This window comes from Nilaparvata lugens, chromosome X (genome assembly GCF_014356525.2).
Source record: "Nilaparvata lugens isolate BPH chromosome X, ASM1435652v1, whole genome shotgun sequence".
Lineage (NCBI taxonomy): Eukaryota > Metazoa > Arthropoda > Insecta > Hemiptera > Delphacidae > Nilaparvata > Nilaparvata lugens.
Genome location: NC_052518.1, coordinates 87,561,669 through 87,580,896, shown reverse-complemented (window position 1 = coordinate 87,580,896; position 19,228 = coordinate 87,561,669). Strand labels below are relative to the sequence as shown.

Sequence of the window (19,228 nt, the reverse complement as noted above, 5' to 3'; positions counted from 1 at the left end):
ATAATAGAACGAGTAATGAAATATATAACAGGATCATGATGGGCAACCGTGCATATTATGCAAACCAAAAAATTTTCAAGAGCAGACTCATTTCGCGTAAAACAAAAGAAAAAATGTACATGACGTTAAAAAAGCCGGTTGTGACATACGGATCGGAGACATGGACAATTTTGAGCAAGGATAAGAGAGCACTGAGCTTATTTGAAAGAAAAATGTTCAGTAGGATTTGGGGACCAAAATGGGATGATGGAAATTGGAGAGCCAGGTATAATAGTGAGATTGATGAAGCCATTGGGCAAGAAAACATTGTACGGTCCATAAAGGCAAAACGTATAGAATGGCTGGGTCATGTGGCAAGGATGGGTGAAGAGAGAGTCCCATTGAAAATGATGGATGAGATGATGATGGGGACAAGGAGAAGAGGAAGACCAAGGAGGAGATGGCTGAATGACGTCCTGAGCGCTCTTCGGGTGCTAGGAGTGGCAGACTGGCGACGAAGAGCCCAGGAGAGAGAAGTCTGGAGGCATTATGTAGAGGAGGCCAAAGTCCACCCAGGACTGTAGAGCCACATAAAGTAAGTAGTAAGCATCATCACGTCTGAACTACTCAACCGACTATCTTGAAATTTTGGGAGATTAGATGAAAGGTTTGATCGGGATCCTATTCGAATAAAATAACTGATTTTCTGTCCCATCAAAATTTTGGTCAGCCATCTTGGAACCGCCATTTAAAATTCAACTTTATTTTTCTAAATTGGAAGGTAGTCATTTTATACATGATTTCGATACAGAATTTCAAGAGAAAATGAATGGTGAAAACCGCACATCGATTTCTCAAACGTTCAAAAGTTATTCTCATTCAATGATACTGATGAATCATACTTCTATACTATAATAATGGAGAGAACTGGCTTCTACACGTAACGGGATAGGAAAATTATGTTTGACGCATCATCACGTCTGAACTAATGGACTGAATAACTTGAAATTTTGCATAAAAATTCTTTATTAACCGAAGATGGTTATAGGCCTATTTCCAATTTTCCAATATTTCATTACATCAAGTTTAAAAATAGACTCTTGCGGAGCACGGGTTACCTGCTAGTACTATAATAAAGGGAAGAAATGGCTTATACACGAACGTAAGAGGAAACTTATGTTTGACGGATCATCACGTCTAAACTACTGGACTGATTAACTTGAAAATTTGCATATAGATTCTTAGCTGATCGTGAATTGTTATAGGCCTATTTTCAATTATTCAAGATTTCATTACGTCAAGCTTCCAGTTTGTCAAGTTTCAAAATAGACCCTTATGGAGCACGGGTTACCTGCTAGTATAAAATAATCTCGCAGATTTGTAAATATTATAATATGATTGACATTCTTTATTGATTCATACAATAAGTACATCATCAAAAATGATAGGGAGAGAAAAAATAAGGTAACCTTCTTCTATTTCTCTTCCAAATTAAGGAATGAAAAAATTAATAAATAAATTTAGATAAGATGATCCAATATGATTTCCAATATTTTTTTCAGAAGGCTACATTGCTTTTGAGGAAGCAATCCCTTCAGGTAAATGGAAGAGTGGGACAAGAGAAGTTTCATCTCTTACGAGCAATTTGAGGAAGTAAGAAATCATTACTAATGAAATCATATTGTAATAGTTATTATTGTTGACATAATTCCAAATGTTTTAATTTTTTCCTCTTAAGATCGAATCCTTGCACCTTTTCAGTTGGATCTTCAACTATAGTCAGGCTCATGTTATAATGGCAGTTTATCTCTTTTCTGTATAGGGCTACTTGTAATATAAATATAAAGAAAAATAAAAATCTCAGTTCCCTTTTAGAGATATTTTATCACAACATGTTTCGAACATTCATGCCATTTTCAAGTGATATGAAGTAAATAAATAAATACTGCTTAAATAAAGATTCTTATTTTGATCATAATGTTAGTGTATTCATATGTTTTTATGAACTAGGACTGTCAATTTTTTGATTTAAATTCGCATGATTCTATCAAAAATGGGGTTATTGGTGTCTAATTGGATTAAGTTTATTACTTTATCTCTGTTTGATTTTGCTGCTTTATAAATATGAAATTCTTCTTTGACATTCAGTTTTCGACTTTTATTTATAAAGCAGCAAAATTAAACAGAGATAAAATAATAAACTTAATCCAATTACCAATAACCAATAACCCCATTTTTGATAGAATCATGCGAATTTAAACCAAAAAATTTACTGTCCTAGTTCATAAAAACATATGAATACACTAACATATGATCAAAATAAGAATCTTCATTTAAACAGTATTTATTTATTTACTTCATATCACTTAAAAATGGCATAAATGTTCGAAACATGTTGTGATGAAATATTTCTAAAAGGGTACTGAGATTTTTCTTTTCCTTTATATTTATATAATGGCAGTGTTTGATTAGCAATGGTATTGCTTTCGTTGTCTGTCATTAAACACAGCAGAAGCTCTATCTCTTTCTCGCTTTGCTCTGTTGCCATAATGTTTTACAACAATGTAGAAATATAATTAATTAACAAAATATTCTATTTTGATTATGAAAATTCATTATGAAAAATATCATTTTTTCTTGATAAAATATAATTGAATATTTCAAACGAGAATGAACAGTTAATATTACATCAATTAACCGGTATCACTTACCCACCATAGAAGGCATTGACAAAACAGAGGATCGGCAACGTTGTTCTCCCATCTTCCTCCACTGCCATTATAACGTGGACCTCATTGTAGATAATAAACACACTAACAAAAAAATCAAATTATTAGCTGTTTTAGCACATTTGAAATTTGGACAATATGAATGGACAGTCGTTGTCGATGGCAGAAGTTGACAAACATGAAAATCCACCTTCATGACGCGTCTCGAGCTTCCTTCTTATAGACGCGCTCTTCTCGAGCTTCCTGCTTATAGCCGCGCTCTTCTCAACAAGCCTGATTATAGCTGCGCGTCTCAAATAGTGCATCAGTGCATGTCAACCATAGAGTATAGAATGTATAGAATGTATAGAATGTTACATTCTATACTCAATGATGTCAACACGTCTTGCAGGGTATGCGACTAGGTGCCACCCAGACTAGTTGTCCCCTTTTAAAACCGGTTTCTAGGGGACAAGTAGACGTGAGCCATACCTGTCTAGTTGTATCCTTTCTGAGGAGGTGATAATTAGTCGGGGGGACACCCTGTCCTAAGGGTGCGAGGTGTCAAGTTGTCGTTTACAGTCGGGACTAGTTGACACCTCCGGTCAAGTAAGTGTCAAGTAGTCGGGGGGGACAACTTGACGGCAGTGGCATATTTTTACGAGGGTAAGAGTAGTTGTCTACGGTCACGACAACCTATCCCCTCGACTCCACTCCACAAGAAATCACCATTCCGGCTGGCTCTTCATTGTGCAATCAAGAATAAGTATAGAAACAGTCTGGATGCTGAAAGAGCCTTAAAAATATTTGTCTAGCATTAGTGACAAGTTATTTGTAATCTTGAGTAATCAATAAACTTTAAACCGGTTTCATTTGTATATGAAACATCTTTAAACGCTCGCTACTCTTCTTAATAATCATACTCATAAAAGTTGTTTGGACAATGTCTGTGAGTGTAGAAGAAACCGGTTTATGAACAACTTGAAGATTCTCATTGACCTTCTCATGGTCTGATTGCAATCTGAGCGCAAGTGTGTATAAATAATTATTTATCCTCATATTAATTACCAAACTCCATGTAATACCTCAGTTGATAACCAGACTGATAGCTTCATCTGCCATATCATTCATTGATGAATGAAAATTTGATTGTCCTAGCATTAGGCTCAATTTACTCGTAAACGGTGCATCTGACGGGAAAATATAACTGAACAAAATGTGTTTATAATTGTGTTCTTCATCTAGTTCAGTCATTAAAAGGACTTATCATTCATTTTTTTCTGTTTTCAACCAACTCGAAAAAATTTATCCTTAAAATAGCAAAGACGGCGAATATCTCCCGAACCGTGCGTTTGACGGGAAAATGTTACTGAACCAAAAGTGCTTGGAATTCAATTCTATATCATAACCAGTAATAAAAATTGCTTGATCTCTCCTCTCTAAGCCGCGGGGGTGTAAGTCGTGCCAACTGGTGCTCTGTAGGTGACAAGTAGTCGGGGTGACAACTTGACGCCAGCGTGCAAGGTGTCATGTAGACGAGATCCATCCCCGTCTACTTGTCTCCTTTCTAAGGAGGTGTCAACTAGTCGAGGGGACACCCTGACGCGAGGGTGCGAGGTGTCAAGTTGTCGTTTACAGTCATGACTAGTTGGCACCTTTGGTCCAGTAGGTGTCAAGTAGTCGGGGTGACAACTAGACGGCTACCCGTCGTGCATGTTGACGGCATTGCACAGAGTGGTGCAAAGAAAAACGCTTTATCCGCAGTCGACCGCGGATTTTCAGCCATCTTGAAATTGAGCCCAACCCAGTCGCTGTCGACATTGGGAATTTACACACAAGTGAAAACCCACTTTTAGCTGCTTTGCCGCTTGATGGTGCATTTTCGTTTGTGCGCAAACTTCTGCAGTCGACGAAAGTTAAGGGTGCAGGAACACACTGTGCATTTTTAAAAAGACTTTATTCAGGGCGAGCATGTACACTACAACTACATAATACAGAATATTGCTTAAGACTGTTGCAAAGAATATTGCAAATAATATATCAGTAATGGGTTGGACTAAGTACATAGAAAGATAATATTAGGGAAAGCTAGATTGAACATTACACAATAAACAATAACAACTGATTAGACCAATTTAGCTTTATATGTTGATTAATCATTGAACTGAGTATATAGAAAGTTATAATCTAACTAAAGACAATTATTGTTGATATTCATATTGTCCAAATTTCAAGTGTGCTATAACAGCTGATCAAATAATTTTTCATTATTTTTGTTTGTTATTCAAGAATCAAAACATTTCCAATACTCTAAAAATATTACCATTTAGAAGTATAAACAAGTATAAACTCAACCTCCCCCATTAAAACATAATTGAACATAATCTTTTAGGCTATTCGGACAAATTGAAATCTACCCAATCTAAGATCCTCACCCTGTCGTGGTCGACGACGGCATTTACGCACAAACGAAAACCCCGCTTAAAAACTCAAACTGAAAATTAGTCGAAACACTTCCTTCTCAATCTTTGGCTCCTCCAGATTATATTTTGAGCTCAATGCAATTCATAATCGATCTCTTTTAGGGCCGGTTTCCGAGCTCGGGATTTAGCTAAGTTCTAGACTTTAAACAGCTGGATTCAGAAAATTTCCTTTCCGAAACGGGGCATAGTCACAGTCCACGTTTAAATTGAATTTCGAAAAACTAGAAAATTTAACACAAAAGGAGGAAAACGTTTCCAATTATAGAAATGAGAAAATGAAGATTATCATAAGAAATACAACTACTCCCCGTTTCGGGATGTCAATTTTCTGACTCCTGCTGATTAAAGTCTAGAACTTAGCTAAATCCCGAGCTCGGAAACCATAGATTCAACTGGCGCTCAAACCAAGTTTTCGTTTTGGTGAATTCGATTCGGTCATTAGTAAAGAATGAAAATTTTCTAAATAAGTATCGATTTACTGTTGATTTGTGCATTATGTAAACAGGAGAGTGAAGTATGAGTCGGTGAAGGTTGTTTACGACCTGACACAAGCAAGATCAGCAAGTATGTTGCTGGGATCGTCATCTCGCACAACGCCTCACAGTAGGTCCGGAGCAGCTTCAGGCCGGTCGACACCAGCTGGATCTAGAGGTCGGTCCACACCGATCAGAAAGTCTGGCTCTGGGAGTGCTGACTCCGGCCAATCGAGAGCGGACAGTCAGCGGGACGGCACTATTGTCATTGGCTCCAATACATATCACCAAATATTGAAAGGACCAACAGCTATGTGAGTAGTAGCATATGGACTAAATCAACTCAGACTTGAAGCCGGTTTCACCAACGTCGGTTATCTCATTTAATCACTACTAAGCAATATAACCAAGCTTATACAAATTTTTACGTTTCACCAGTTAAGGCTGTTCGGTTTTTTTTTAATAAACACTTTTTTTTAAATTGGATAATCTTCTTCAATACAATTGTTAAGATCATTATAAGAGTAAGAGAAAGTGGCAAGTTTACAAAAAGTGACAAAAGTGGAAATTTTTAAGTGGTCTAATAAGCGATTTATGGGTTGTTGAAGAGCTAACTCCGTTTTCTTTCCAGACCATGAACGGTCTCGACTATATTAACAGAACTTCTCTTAAAATTCAAGAAATGTATCTTTCCAAACTAAAACATTTCATTCCCCATATCATCATAAAGTAACATTTTTTGTAAATTCGATAACTTGTTTATTTTGGCATCAATTGTGAAAAAACGCATATTAGAACAAAGCCAATTATATACCGAATGTATTAAAAGAAAACTCAAATGGAAAATTCGAAACCGTTTATGATCTTCAATTTTCTTCAATTCAATTTTATTTATTGCCAATTAGGATATTCAAAACATATTACAAACTCTTTATAATATGACATATCATTAAAGATACAATTAGATAAGCATAATTACTCATACATATACTTGAATAGAATTAAAATAAAATATAAAATCTAGGCATCACCAGCAAAAAGAAAATCTTTTTTTAACGCCCTCTGGTGAAAGTTGCGAAACAGTAAAAGAAAAACATAATATTATTTCGAAATCATGCAGAAAGTTAAAGTTAAATTTAACTAATAATTACAAAACTTTATAAAAGCAGAATCACAAAAAATCAAACAAAATATTGTGCAGAGGAAAGACTATAAAATGAAGATAGAATAATTTAATTTAAATTGCTATATTTAAGGTAAAGAAATATTCCCTCTTAATCCACTCATTGACGCCCTTTTGACTAATTTTGAAATCCAAGTCAAAAGGTATTGCATTGATCAGTTTACTGCTTGTGTAAATTAGCTGTCTTCTGATCAATAAAAGTTTAGTAGGATAAACTTGAAATTCCTCTGTTACACCCGGTCTGAAATGATAAGTGTTCTTGATCAACTTCGGGAAGATATTTTTATTTTTTACCAAGCATTTTATTAAGACTTTGACATATAGTTGTCTAACGGTAAAAACATCAAAATCCAGGAGAATTAGATTTGTTGGGTATAACCTTGGTTTATCCAAGATAGTTTTTATTTTATTTTTTTGAATGATAAATAGATTTTCCATGTGTACATCATATGCAGCACCCCATATAACTAATCCATATTGTAAAACTGATTGAACTATGGCATGATAAACGGTTTTTAAGTTATTTATATTCAATACTTTGTTTAATTTATAGAATTTATAAGAAATGTAGTATTGGGGTATTTTTTCAATTGGTAAATTTTTTACTCAGAAAAGTTATTTGAGATTACCATTTAAAGTTTTCATCTATTATTTATCACTCCAAGATATTTAGTATTATTTACTTTTTCTATTTCTGGGCAGTAAAATATTGAATGATTTGTGCAAAGTGAATGCAGTTTCAGCTTGAAACGATTTTCTGGTTGTACAGTTGAATTTAGTGAAAATGTAATATATTTTGTTTTGTTTACATTCAAACACATTGTATTTATGTCAAGACATATATGACTGTCAATATATCTTTTTCTGCATCGCTGAACAGAATCCTCCAATCAGCACTGGTGAAGATTATTGCTGTATCATTCTGCAAATGACACAATTTTGTAATTTTTCAATATTAATTTTAAAAGATCATTCAAATAGATAAGGAATAAAACAGTACCTTGTGGTAAACCATAAGATGTGAGTTATAGGGTTCAATATTAGGGTTCTATCATGTAAAGCTTTTGAATAAATCTAAAGTAATTGCTCTTATACCTATTTTTTGTAATTTTTTAAAAAGCTTGTCATGTGGTATTGTATCGAAAGCTTTTGATAGGTCTAAAAATATTGACATAGTTTTATTTTTGTTATTTAAATTATTGCTAATCTGATTCACAAAACTACACAACGCATCTTCTGTGCTTTTATTACTTTGAGATTCTATAATATTGTATTTGTCTAAGAAGTTAATTAATCTTTGTTTAATTAGCTTTTCAGATATTTTAGCTAAATTGCTTGAAAGGCTGATTGGTCTGTAGTTACTGGGTTTAGTTTTCTCACCCCCCTTGGATATTGGTTCCGCTATATACTGACCAATTTGTTTCAATATAAAGTTGGATATGTTATGAGTCCCAGGACTAGCCTTATTTTTCAATTTAGATATAATTCCTTCAATTGATACATGTGAAGCTTCAACTGGAGTTAGAAACCATGAGTTTTGAAGGGTACCTACTATAGTTATTAAATTGCAGATCCTCTGCATTTTTACTTTCCTTGCCCTACTACCATAGGTAAGGAACGTATTGCTTTCCAAAAAAATTAAGGTACCCTGATTTCAAGTTTTCTATACGTTTCAAGGTCCCCTGAGTCCAAAAACATGATTTTTGAGTGTTGGTCTGTGTGTGTGTATGTGTGTGTGTGTGTGTGTGTGTGTGTGTGTGTGTGTTGTGTGTGTGTGTGGTGTGTGTGTGTGTGTGTGTGTGTATGTGTGTATGTCTGTGAACACGATAACTCTATTCCTAATTAACCGATTGACCTGAAATTCTAAGGTCCTTATATCATGAGGATGCGACAATAAGAAATTCAATGAAATTCAATTCAAGATGGCGGAATAAATGGCGGATAATTACTAAAAAACCATGTTTTTCAAGTTTTTCTCAAAAACAGCTCTAACGATTTTCTTCAAATTTATACCATGGATAGCTATTCATAAGCCCTATCAACTGGTATGAGTCTCATTTCTGAAAAAATTTCAGGAGCTCCGTAATACTCATGAGAAAAATGGCGGATAATGACTAAAAAACTATGTTTTTCACGGTTTTCTCGAAAACGGCTCTAACGATTTTCTTCAAATTTATACCATGGATAAGCCCTATCAACTGGCATGAGTCTCATTTCTGAGAAAATTGCAGGATCTCCGTAATATTCTTCAGAAAAATGACTAAAAAACCATGTTTTTAACTATCCGCCATATTTCTCAAGAATATTACGAAGCTCCTGCAATTTTCCCAGGAATGAGACTCATGTCAGTTGATAGGGCTTCTAAATAGCTATCCATGGTATAAATTTGAAGGGAATCGTTGGAGCCGTTTTCGTGAAAACCGTGAAAAAAAGGTTTTTTAGAAATTATCCGCCATTTTTCTCAAGAATATTACGGAGCTCCTGCAATTTTCCTAGAAATGAGACTCATGTCAGTTTATAGGGCTTATAAATAGCTATCCATGGTATGAATTTGAAGAAAATCGTGAAAAACATGGTTTTTTAGTAATTATCCGCCATTTTTTCCGCCATCTTGAATTGAATTTTTTCGAATTTCTTACTGTCGGGTCCTCATGGTATAAGGACCATAAGTTTGAAATTTCAAGTCAATCGGTTAATTAGGAAAGGAGTTATCGTGTTCACAGACATACACACATACACACATACACACACATACACACACACACACACACACACACACAGACCAACACCCAAAAATCATGTTTTTGGACTCAGGGGACCTTGAAACGTATAGAAAACTTGAAATTTGGGTACCTTAATTTTTTTTGGAAAGCAATACTTTCCTTACGTATGGTAGTAGGGCAAGCAAAGTAAAAAGTGTACCGAACAGTTTTAAGCGTACCAACCACGGTTATATTTAACAGCAAATGAATGGCTCCCTTGAATTTATAACCTAGGCAAATGACAGTAGTATTCATCAGTTCTGATTCAATCAGAGTATTATAAAGAGTTTTATCAAGTAATTTAACTTTTCCCAGCCTATATTTTTCAGAATTTTTAGAAAAAGTGATATATTTTATAAACAATAAGCAATCACCGCGTCGTGGAACAAACTAAATTAGTCCTAAATTTTGATTTTTGAATGAAAAGAACATTTTTATGTTATCTCCATATGAAATTTATGTCAACTTACAACTTTCAAATCCAAATTTCTCTTCTATTAATTCAATAATTCGTGCGTGTTCTTAAATTACATCAAGGAGATGAGATATTTCCTCGTCTTACATCCCATTTTTCTTTTTATTCCACTCATTTTCACGCAAAAGGCAAAACACAAAGCTACAATAATTACTGTTGCAGACGACGCACGTTTAGAATTTGAACAAAATCAACTTTGAAACCAATCACAACGCGTGTTTCATTCCATGCAGTGCCTTCTGAAGTTTGGAAACAGTAAACGCCCGGTTGAAAAATATAACCTGAGCCATTTCATCGTTGGTAAAATTCTAATCGATACTAAATCCCAGTAAATTTAACCGTGGTTAGGATGAATTGAACCAATTTGTTGAAACCGGCTGTAAATGATGGGATTAGATCTGTGGAAAAGGCTGTAGTAGCATAGTAGCAGTTGTAACATGGAAAAAAGTTAGTAGATAATAGTTAGAAGATATCCCATGATATTTCCGTTCATTTTCCAAATTCCACTGTATCTTCAGGCTGAAAGTCCTATTAGTCACTGTAGTCACTATATAGTGAGGTCCACGTTATAATAGTAGTGTTTAATTAGTAATGGTATTGCTATTCTTGTCTATCATTCAAGAAAGCGGATAGCGCAATCTCTTTCTCGCTTTGCTCTGGTGCTAGATTGTTTTTAACAATGTAGAAGTATAATAAATTATTCATTATAACAAAATATTCAATCTTGATCATGGAAGTTCATCATGGAATCGTTGAAAAATATAATTTCTTGCTTGATAAAATATAACTGATTATTTTAAACGAGAATGAGTAGTAAATATTACATCAATTTACCTGTATCAGCCATAATAAGGTGGACCTCACTATTGTAGTTATTTTTCGTGAAACTATGGGAATCGTTCATACTAAGCCGTTCACAAACACTCATCCCAAATGCGCCCAAAATAGTTATATGCGAATTTTAAGTTAATCAGTCCAGTATTTGAGACGTGATGATGCGTCATTCGTGGTTTTCCTATCCCGTACAATATGTATATAAGCCAATTCACTCCTTTATTATAGTTATTACAGACTAACTGGCCAGGCGAATTTCTTACCGCCAAATAGTTTGCATCTCATGACAAACTTTAGCTGGATACACACCTGAGGAGGCGCGATGCGGCATTTTGCATCCAGGTGCTTCTTGCTTATTGGTTTGAATGCAAGAACTCATACACACACTGAATCGGGCATGGCGTGGAACGGTGTAATAAGGCAATCTCCATAAGATCAATACTTTGTATCACCAAGCCGCGCCTTTTCATGTGTGCTTAGCCTTAGCTTAATCTGATGCACTATATTTTTATGTAAATTATCCAACAATCAGAATTTACATTTATATTTCAATATGGACATCCTATGTGCTTAGTTATTTATGCAGCAATTTGTATTTATAGATATAGTTGAATGCAGCTTGCTGGGAAATTGAATGGTATATCTCCTTGCTGCTGGTTTTCCCGTGCATATTCTAAATTTACAGCATATCGAGTTCTACGACCCAAGTATGGACGTAGTTCGTACCGCGGCATTATTATTAGAATTAAAATTTTGTGAATCAGTGATAGAAAGTAGAAAAACAGATCTACCGACGGCTGTTGGATGACGCAATGATTATAACAGCTGAATTTTATTGCTGTGTGTGGCCAGCTTACAATCTTCTCCCATAAGGATCACATGTAAACTTTGAAGGACCGTAGGAAAGAGTCCTGAAGTCGTATCATAAATTTGATAGGCCATAAACCTGCTCCTGAAAATAACAAACACAGCTAGAAAAAATCATCAAATTCGGTGCACACATAAAAAAGTTATTGAATGTCAAAATTTGAGGCTCGATTTTTATTTATATAGATGTGAGATGCGTAGCAATTATGAAGAGTCACCAAGAAATGGAGATGAAAGGTTTTTAACTAAAATAACCAAAGTATTGTATTCAGACAACTCGGAGATAACAGGCTGGACGTATTTCGATTTCAAGATATTGAAGATCTGGAATTGTACAAGCAGTGATGTGAGTAAATTGAATTGAACATAATTATTTCTGCCCTTTTACTCTTGTTTAAACACACATTCCTATTATAGTGAGGTCCACGTTATAATGGCAGTGTTTGATTAGCAATGGTATTGCTATCCTATCTCCACAAAGATATCTATCGAAGATGTCTTTCATTCCACAAAGCGGATAGCGTTATCTCATTCTCGCTTCGCTCTGTTGCAAGATCGTCTTTCAACAATGTAGAATTAATAATTGACACAATATTCCATCTCAATTATGAAAATTCATTATAGAATTATTGAAAAAATAATTTCTTGCTCAATAAAATATAATTGATTAAATTGATTATTTCAAACGAGAATGAACAGTTGATATTTCATCAATATACCTGTATCAGCTACCGTCTATAAAAGGCATTGACAAGACAGAGGATCGGCAACGTTGTTCTTCTATCTTTTTCCACTACCATTATAACCTGGACCTAACTATAGAAGATTTCTATTTATTCATTCATACAGACCTATTCTTAATATAATTGTAAATTAATTCAAAAATGAATTGTATATTATATACCAAAGTGGGCCTATATACTTTCTTGTTTAGGACTTCTTATATTCACATTTGAAAATCGAAGTTCCCTTTCTAAAATGTTTGAGAAATATTGTGGAGAATGAAATTATAAGGATTGAAAATTTTGTGGAGTGAACAACTACAAGACTTGACCTATTACGGACTATGTGTAACATTATCTATATTTGGGAGAGGACAGCACAAGGTTACCTTATTTTTTCTATTCCTATCATTTCTGATGATGTATTGTCTTGTTGTATAAATCAATGGAGGATGAAAGGTGCATTGAGACATCCGATACATTGATACATTCGACATTCGAAACATTGGAACAGGGTGTTATCATGATGATATTCATAGTCAAAAATTCCTCTCAACAGAAAAGTACCAAATAATTAAATATTTGATTTGGGATGTATTTTGTTGCAGGGAAACAAATTTCTCAGAGTTATTAATCATTTCAAAAATTCCTTCAAGATTGAAAACGTCGCTAAAATAATTTATTATGATGGAGTCACTGTTTTTTGGAGACAAAACACAGAGGAATTATATGAGTTTAGAGAAGTGAGATATTTTGATATGCTAGGCCAAAGTGTGATAAAATTTGGTAAGCTATTATTTTTGTATTTTGTTGTAACGAGTAGGCATATTATAAAAAAATACCTATAGTGAGGTCCACGTTATACATAAGGCAGTGGAGAAAGAGAGGAGAACAGCGTTGAGATTCTCTGCATTGCCACTGCCTTCTCTAAAGGATAAATCATACCGGTATATCTGATGTAATATAGTATTTAGGTTCAACTCTCACACTCACGCGACTCAAGTCGAGAAGATACTGCGACTCTAGTCTGTTCGCGAGGCAGCATGTGTTTTCAAATGGTGAAACTCAGACCAGTCGATTCTAGTCTCCGCGACCTCACGACTGTGAGACTAAGTCGAGCGTCGACTCGACATGTTGTTCGAGCCTCGACTTGAGTTGCATAGTTCCGTGCTTTTTCAATGAAGTGAGGTTATGTTTTATGAATTTGATGTTTGTTCATGGTAATTATTATAAAATTTGTTACATGCGCAGAAGTGACGAATTGGATCTCATATTTTTAATAATGTGTGGTTAGCATGTAGCATGGAACTGAAGTAGTGACAATGAGCAAGAAAGTCATAAGGTCGAGTGGAGTCGTACGATTTCAGTAGAGGTAGTGTGAGTTAAGCCTTCTGTTCATTCATTCTGAAAATAAACAATAATTATATATTTTATTCGTCAATATAATATTTTTTTCAATGATTACATATATAATGATAACATGATTGTGCTCTTGAGTGCTTAATATTGACTAAAAATGGCAAAGAGGTAATGGTGGCTAATCGCTGGAAATCTGGTATATAGATATAATGCTAAATAATTGTTTCATTTCCAGTCTGACCTGGACACGGAAACCAACTAACGAATATATCAAAATTTTAGGTCTCGAAGCTCGGGATTAAGCTAAGTTCTAGACTTTAAACAGCTGGAGTCAGAAAATTGGCATTCCGGAACGGGGCGTAGTCGCAGTCCACGTTTAAATTGAATTTTGAAAACCAGAAAATTAAACACAGACGAAATAAAGGGAAAATAGTGTTTAGTTTCAGCTATTTTGAATTATTTAGGAATTTTTCATTTCGTCAAGGAAAAACGTTTCCAATTGAAGAAATGAGAAAATAAAGATCACCATAAAAACTGCGACTACGCCCCGTTTTGGAAAGCCAATTTTCTGACTCCAGCTGTTTAAAGTCCAGAACTTACCTAAGTCTCGAGCTCGGAAACCGGCCCATACACTTTGAAATGCAGATAGGAGATATCTTGAAACATATAGGAGATATCACAAAATTCTAGTTTATTTTTCATAGTTGGTCGTTTTCATATTTTTCATCATAGTTAGTCGTGTCAGTGATAGGCATTGTTACCAAGATATGTAAGTGTAAGCAAAAAATAACAATGCTACTTTTGAGGAACCCTCATCCCTTCACCACAATGGATAGGGATGGAGACATTTTTGATGTGTTCACCTTCTTACTAGTTCAAAAGAACACATGTTGTAGGAAATGTGTGAGCTCTAATTTTCTATGAAATAATAATGTTTGTGAATGGCATAGTTCTCGAGATACATTTGATTTGAGAAAGGGAAAATATTAAATAATTAATATAATATTGAACCCTAGAACCTTAGTACTGTAGGTTTGGGTGGGAACTTTTGATAATAATGTCTATACTCCAAGTATTCTCAGAAGAGAAGCGGGTTCAAAAATCGCGCAGTGAACTTTCACTCGATAAACTTTTTTCGACTCTACTATTAGGAGTCGTCTATTTGAATGATAATGTTTGCAGAACATGGGATACTAGTAGGTAACCGGTGCTCCGCATGGGTGTCTTTTAAAACTTGACCGAGTGGAATCTTGATGAATTTGAAATAGGTCTATAATCATCCTCGGTTAATTAAGAATATATATGCAAAATTAAAAGTAAATCAGTCCAGCAGTTCAGACGGGATGATGCGTCAAACATAATTTTCCTATCACGTACGTGCATAAGACAGTTATTTCCTTTATATTGTTATGGGTTTTCACTCTACAAAACCTAGTTCTTGTGGGTTCTAGAACTATAGAATGAGCTGACAACACTTGTAGTTGAAATTCCACTTTATTGTACGCTAAATCAAATAATAGATGAAACAATTAACACTAAAACAACGCAGATAATCAACTCTACTACAGGCAATAATCCAATCAACTAACAAGTATTCATCACAATATAAATAATAATCACTTACAACACAGTTGTTTAATATTTACAGTTCAATAACACAATATGCAGCACTATCACTGTCTGTATCTTATTCCAGGACTCTCTATCACAGTTCTCGTATCACGTATCTTTACCACCGTTCCGTATCACGTGCTCGCGTATCCGTATCACCATCCTGTATCTCGTATCAAGATACAACTGTCACGACAATGATGATAATTACTATCACTAAACTGCACTAGATAACAATATTACAATACTGTTACTATACTAGGAACATTACTATTACTATTACTATCACTAGGAACTGCCAGGTTTTGAGTACAGCTGACACTGTTCCTTTACCACTGGAAGTATTGCTTATCACTCACTTGTTTTTCACTGACTGACTCCTCTAGGTGAGCGATCCCTCTATAAATACCCCAACGTTTTTATTCCAGAACAATCCTGAGGGGTGGAAGTTCTTCCCTATTATCCACAAAATAAACAAGACAGAAGTAGCCGGTACTTTCTAGAAGACCCTAGAGACGCTACTGGTTACTGATAAGTACCAGTTCCCTCTCATACACTAAACCTTGAATTAATTCAATAAGTTAACGATACAGTTTTAATTCGAATAAATTAACAAAAGGGGGCCAAATGAAGTCAAAATTCAGTTGATTTTTGTGTCTTTGTTTTTTACTATGTTGCATTGGAAAGTAAAATTACGATATTATAATTTTTTTCAGTCGGAGAACTACAACTCAAAGACCCTACTGAGACTGTGAATTTGCAACCAGTAAGGTGAGGAATAATGGAATGTTTTCGTTTTAACTTTTATGAACATAATAGATTCACACTGTTATTGTATAACACGAGTTCAAACTGGCTGCCTTGTTCATTAATACCCGCGACATTTTTTTTCACCACACTTGAAATCACTTTTTCTATGGGGTATTCATAAACTAATATTTATAATCTCTGTTGTAATGTGAATTACAAGTTTTTTTAGAATATAAGGCCAATTCATTGAACTATTCGAGATAATTCTATATAGGAGAAAAATCTGGAGGCGTTGAATACTAGTATAGTGAGGTCCATCTTATTATGGCAGTGTTTTATTAGCAATAGTATTGCTATCCTTGTCTATCATTCAACAAAGCGGAGAGCGCTATCTCTTTCTAGCTTTGCTCTGTTGCCAGATCGTCTTTTAACGATGTAGAATTAACAAAAAATTTCATTTTAATCATTAAACTTCATTATGAAATTATTGAAAAATATAATTTCTTGCTTAATAAAATATAATTGATTATTTCAAATGAAAAAGACAATTTAATATTACATCAATAAGCCTGTATCAGCTAGGTACCGTCTATAGAATGCATTGACAAGACAGAGGATTGTCAACGTTGTTCTGCTATCTTTCTCCACTGCCGTTATAACGTGGACACAACTATAGAATACTGTTCAAGAAGGAGCAAACGTTGCTCTTGGCAAAACGATATGCTCAAATTATCGTATACAAAACAACTATTTTGTTCTGCAGACCTGTTGTATCCTGTACACATTTTCAATGATTTGACTCATATGGTTTTATGAAATCATTCACGGTTTATGAAGCCTGGTCCACACGCTACGATATGATCGCAGCAATCTAATTGCACCAATAGTCGTTGTAATAAATTATACATCGACGTTCCATCCACATGCAACGATTTTTTGACCCATGTTCCTTTGCAATTTGTCTTTCCTCTTTCCTTCCTTTCAGTTGTGATCAACATGGAAGAGATACTTTTGTGGTCCCTTTATGTTATTTGTTTGGCAAAAGTAGGGATAAAGAGCCAATTCGGACCAATAAGTGAGTGGTGTCGTTCTATAGTGAAGTCCAAGTTATAATGGCAGTGGAGAAAGATAGGAAAACAACGTTGCCGATCATCGTTCTTGTCAATGCCTTCTAATAGACTGTAGATGATACAGGTTTATTGATGTATCAACTGTCCATTCTCATTTAAAATAATTAATTATATTTTTTTTAGCAAGAAATTATATTGTTCAATAATTTAATAATGAATCATAATCAAGATGAAATATTTTGCTAATTAATTATCAATTCCATACTGTTAAAAGACGATCTGGCAACATAGAAACGCGAGAAAGAGATAGCGCTATCCGCTTTGTTGAATGATAGATACGGATAGCAATGTCATTGCTAATCAAACACTGCTATTATAAGGTGGACCCCACTATAGGCTTCTCAAGAGAGACAAGTTTCTGCATGTGAGGCTACTGAGAGAGTTGATGTATGAACCAAATGACTGGCACAAAGAAACAGGATACAGTTATGCGAAATTAATTTCTCCCCATGAACGACTCACCGCCATCCTCAGATATCTTTCTACAGGGCACCGTTTGAAATGTATGAATTCACGATGATCGGAGCAATCAAGTTTGATCAATAAGTTGATCGAAGCACTGTCTACACGCTACAACCTGTCGCTCCAATCTTGACAGATTGATGCTATCGTTGCCAGGTTGATAAAGTCTTCAATCAACCGTTCAACCTCGATATTTTGCGATCAATCTTGCTCAATTGCATCAATCTTCTGTTTATCCACTCCAATTATTGTAACGATATGGTCGGAACCGATCAGATTGGTGCAATATATCGTTGCTTGTGGTCCAGGCTTAAAAATACCACTTTTTACAGACCTCTATTTTGATGTGCGCGACATAATGAAATTATAATTACTGTATTATGTTTGCACCCACAATTGCAACAGATTATCAGGTAAAATTCCAAACACTGTACATTGATTGACCACTGATGGACCAGGCAACGAATGCTCAAAAAAAGGTATAGAGGGAAAAGTTTGGAACACTATTTTTGACCACGCAGCTCTCTAAAAGATAGTTGTGAGGAAAGCATATCAAAAGTCCTCATCTCTACCCCCTGTGGTATGGGGGTGAAGGTGGTTTGAAAGTACCATATTTTGGTTTTCTGCATATATCTCGAACAATACGCGTCTTTCAGGAATCTTTGTCGAAAACAAAACTTGAAGCTCACAAGTTCGCCTACTAGTTTCATTCGTAACAATTATCCATATTTCATACTGTTATATATTTTTTCAATTTATTAAAAACACACGAAACAAGATAAATCAAAATAACAAAGAATTACAAAACAAATAAAATACAATAAAATGTTATAAATATAAAAAAACCATGGGCTTTGTGGTTGGGTGTGTTGGAGAAGATAAAAAAAGAGAAGAAGATACTTAGCCAACTATGGTTTCCCATGTAATAGGCAGGCAAAGAAGAGAAGAGAGAAGTGATGAGCAAAAGAGGTAAGGGAGAAATGGGGGGGGAAGGAGAAAACAGAGGAATAGGTATGCAAAATGAAGGTAAGCGAGTCCACTGAAAAAAGAAAAGAACTAATGAAAAACCAGTGCTGGAGCAGAAATCTCGAGTCATAATATATCGAAATATCTCGGGTCATATTTATATCTTTCTTATGGAAGAAGAAATTACTGTATTTCTAGTTTCTTATATCCTGTTTAATTTTTCCGCTGATCATATTGTTCATGAGAAAGTGATTTGGAATGAGGTTTATGATTCTAGTACCTATGTAAATTAACTGCCCCCTTATACATTCAATATTAGTGTTATAGGTTACATGTTTGTTAGCAGTGGCCCTTACATTAAAATAATTAAGTGTAGAGTTTAATGTGAGAGGAAAATCGGATCTATATTTTATTAAGTACTCAATTACGGTTTTTATGTATAATTGACGTATAGTCATGACCTC

At 34.7% G+C, this 19,228-nt stretch overlaps 1 protein-coding gene across 3 annotated transcripts in view; it reads left to right on the top strand.

The window, feature by feature from the left end:
* LOC111064557 overlaps positions 1-19,228 on the top strand; it is a 595,337-nt gene that overhangs the window by 371,825 nt on the left and 204,284 nt on the right. For all 3 annotated transcript variants that reach the window (XM_039441820.1, XM_039441821.1, XM_039441819.1), the window contains exons 17-21: positions 1,542-1,632; positions 5,676-5,957; positions 11,951-12,110; positions 13,095-13,272; positions 16,173-16,227. In XM_039441820.1, coding sequence (XP_039297754.1) covers positions 1,542-1,632; positions 5,676-5,957; positions 11,951-12,110; positions 13,095-13,272; positions 16,173-16,227 — 766 coding nt within the window. The remainder of the gene's footprint in view (positions 1-1,541; positions 1,633-5,675; positions 5,958-11,950; positions 12,111-13,094; positions 13,273-16,172; positions 16,228-19,228) is intronic.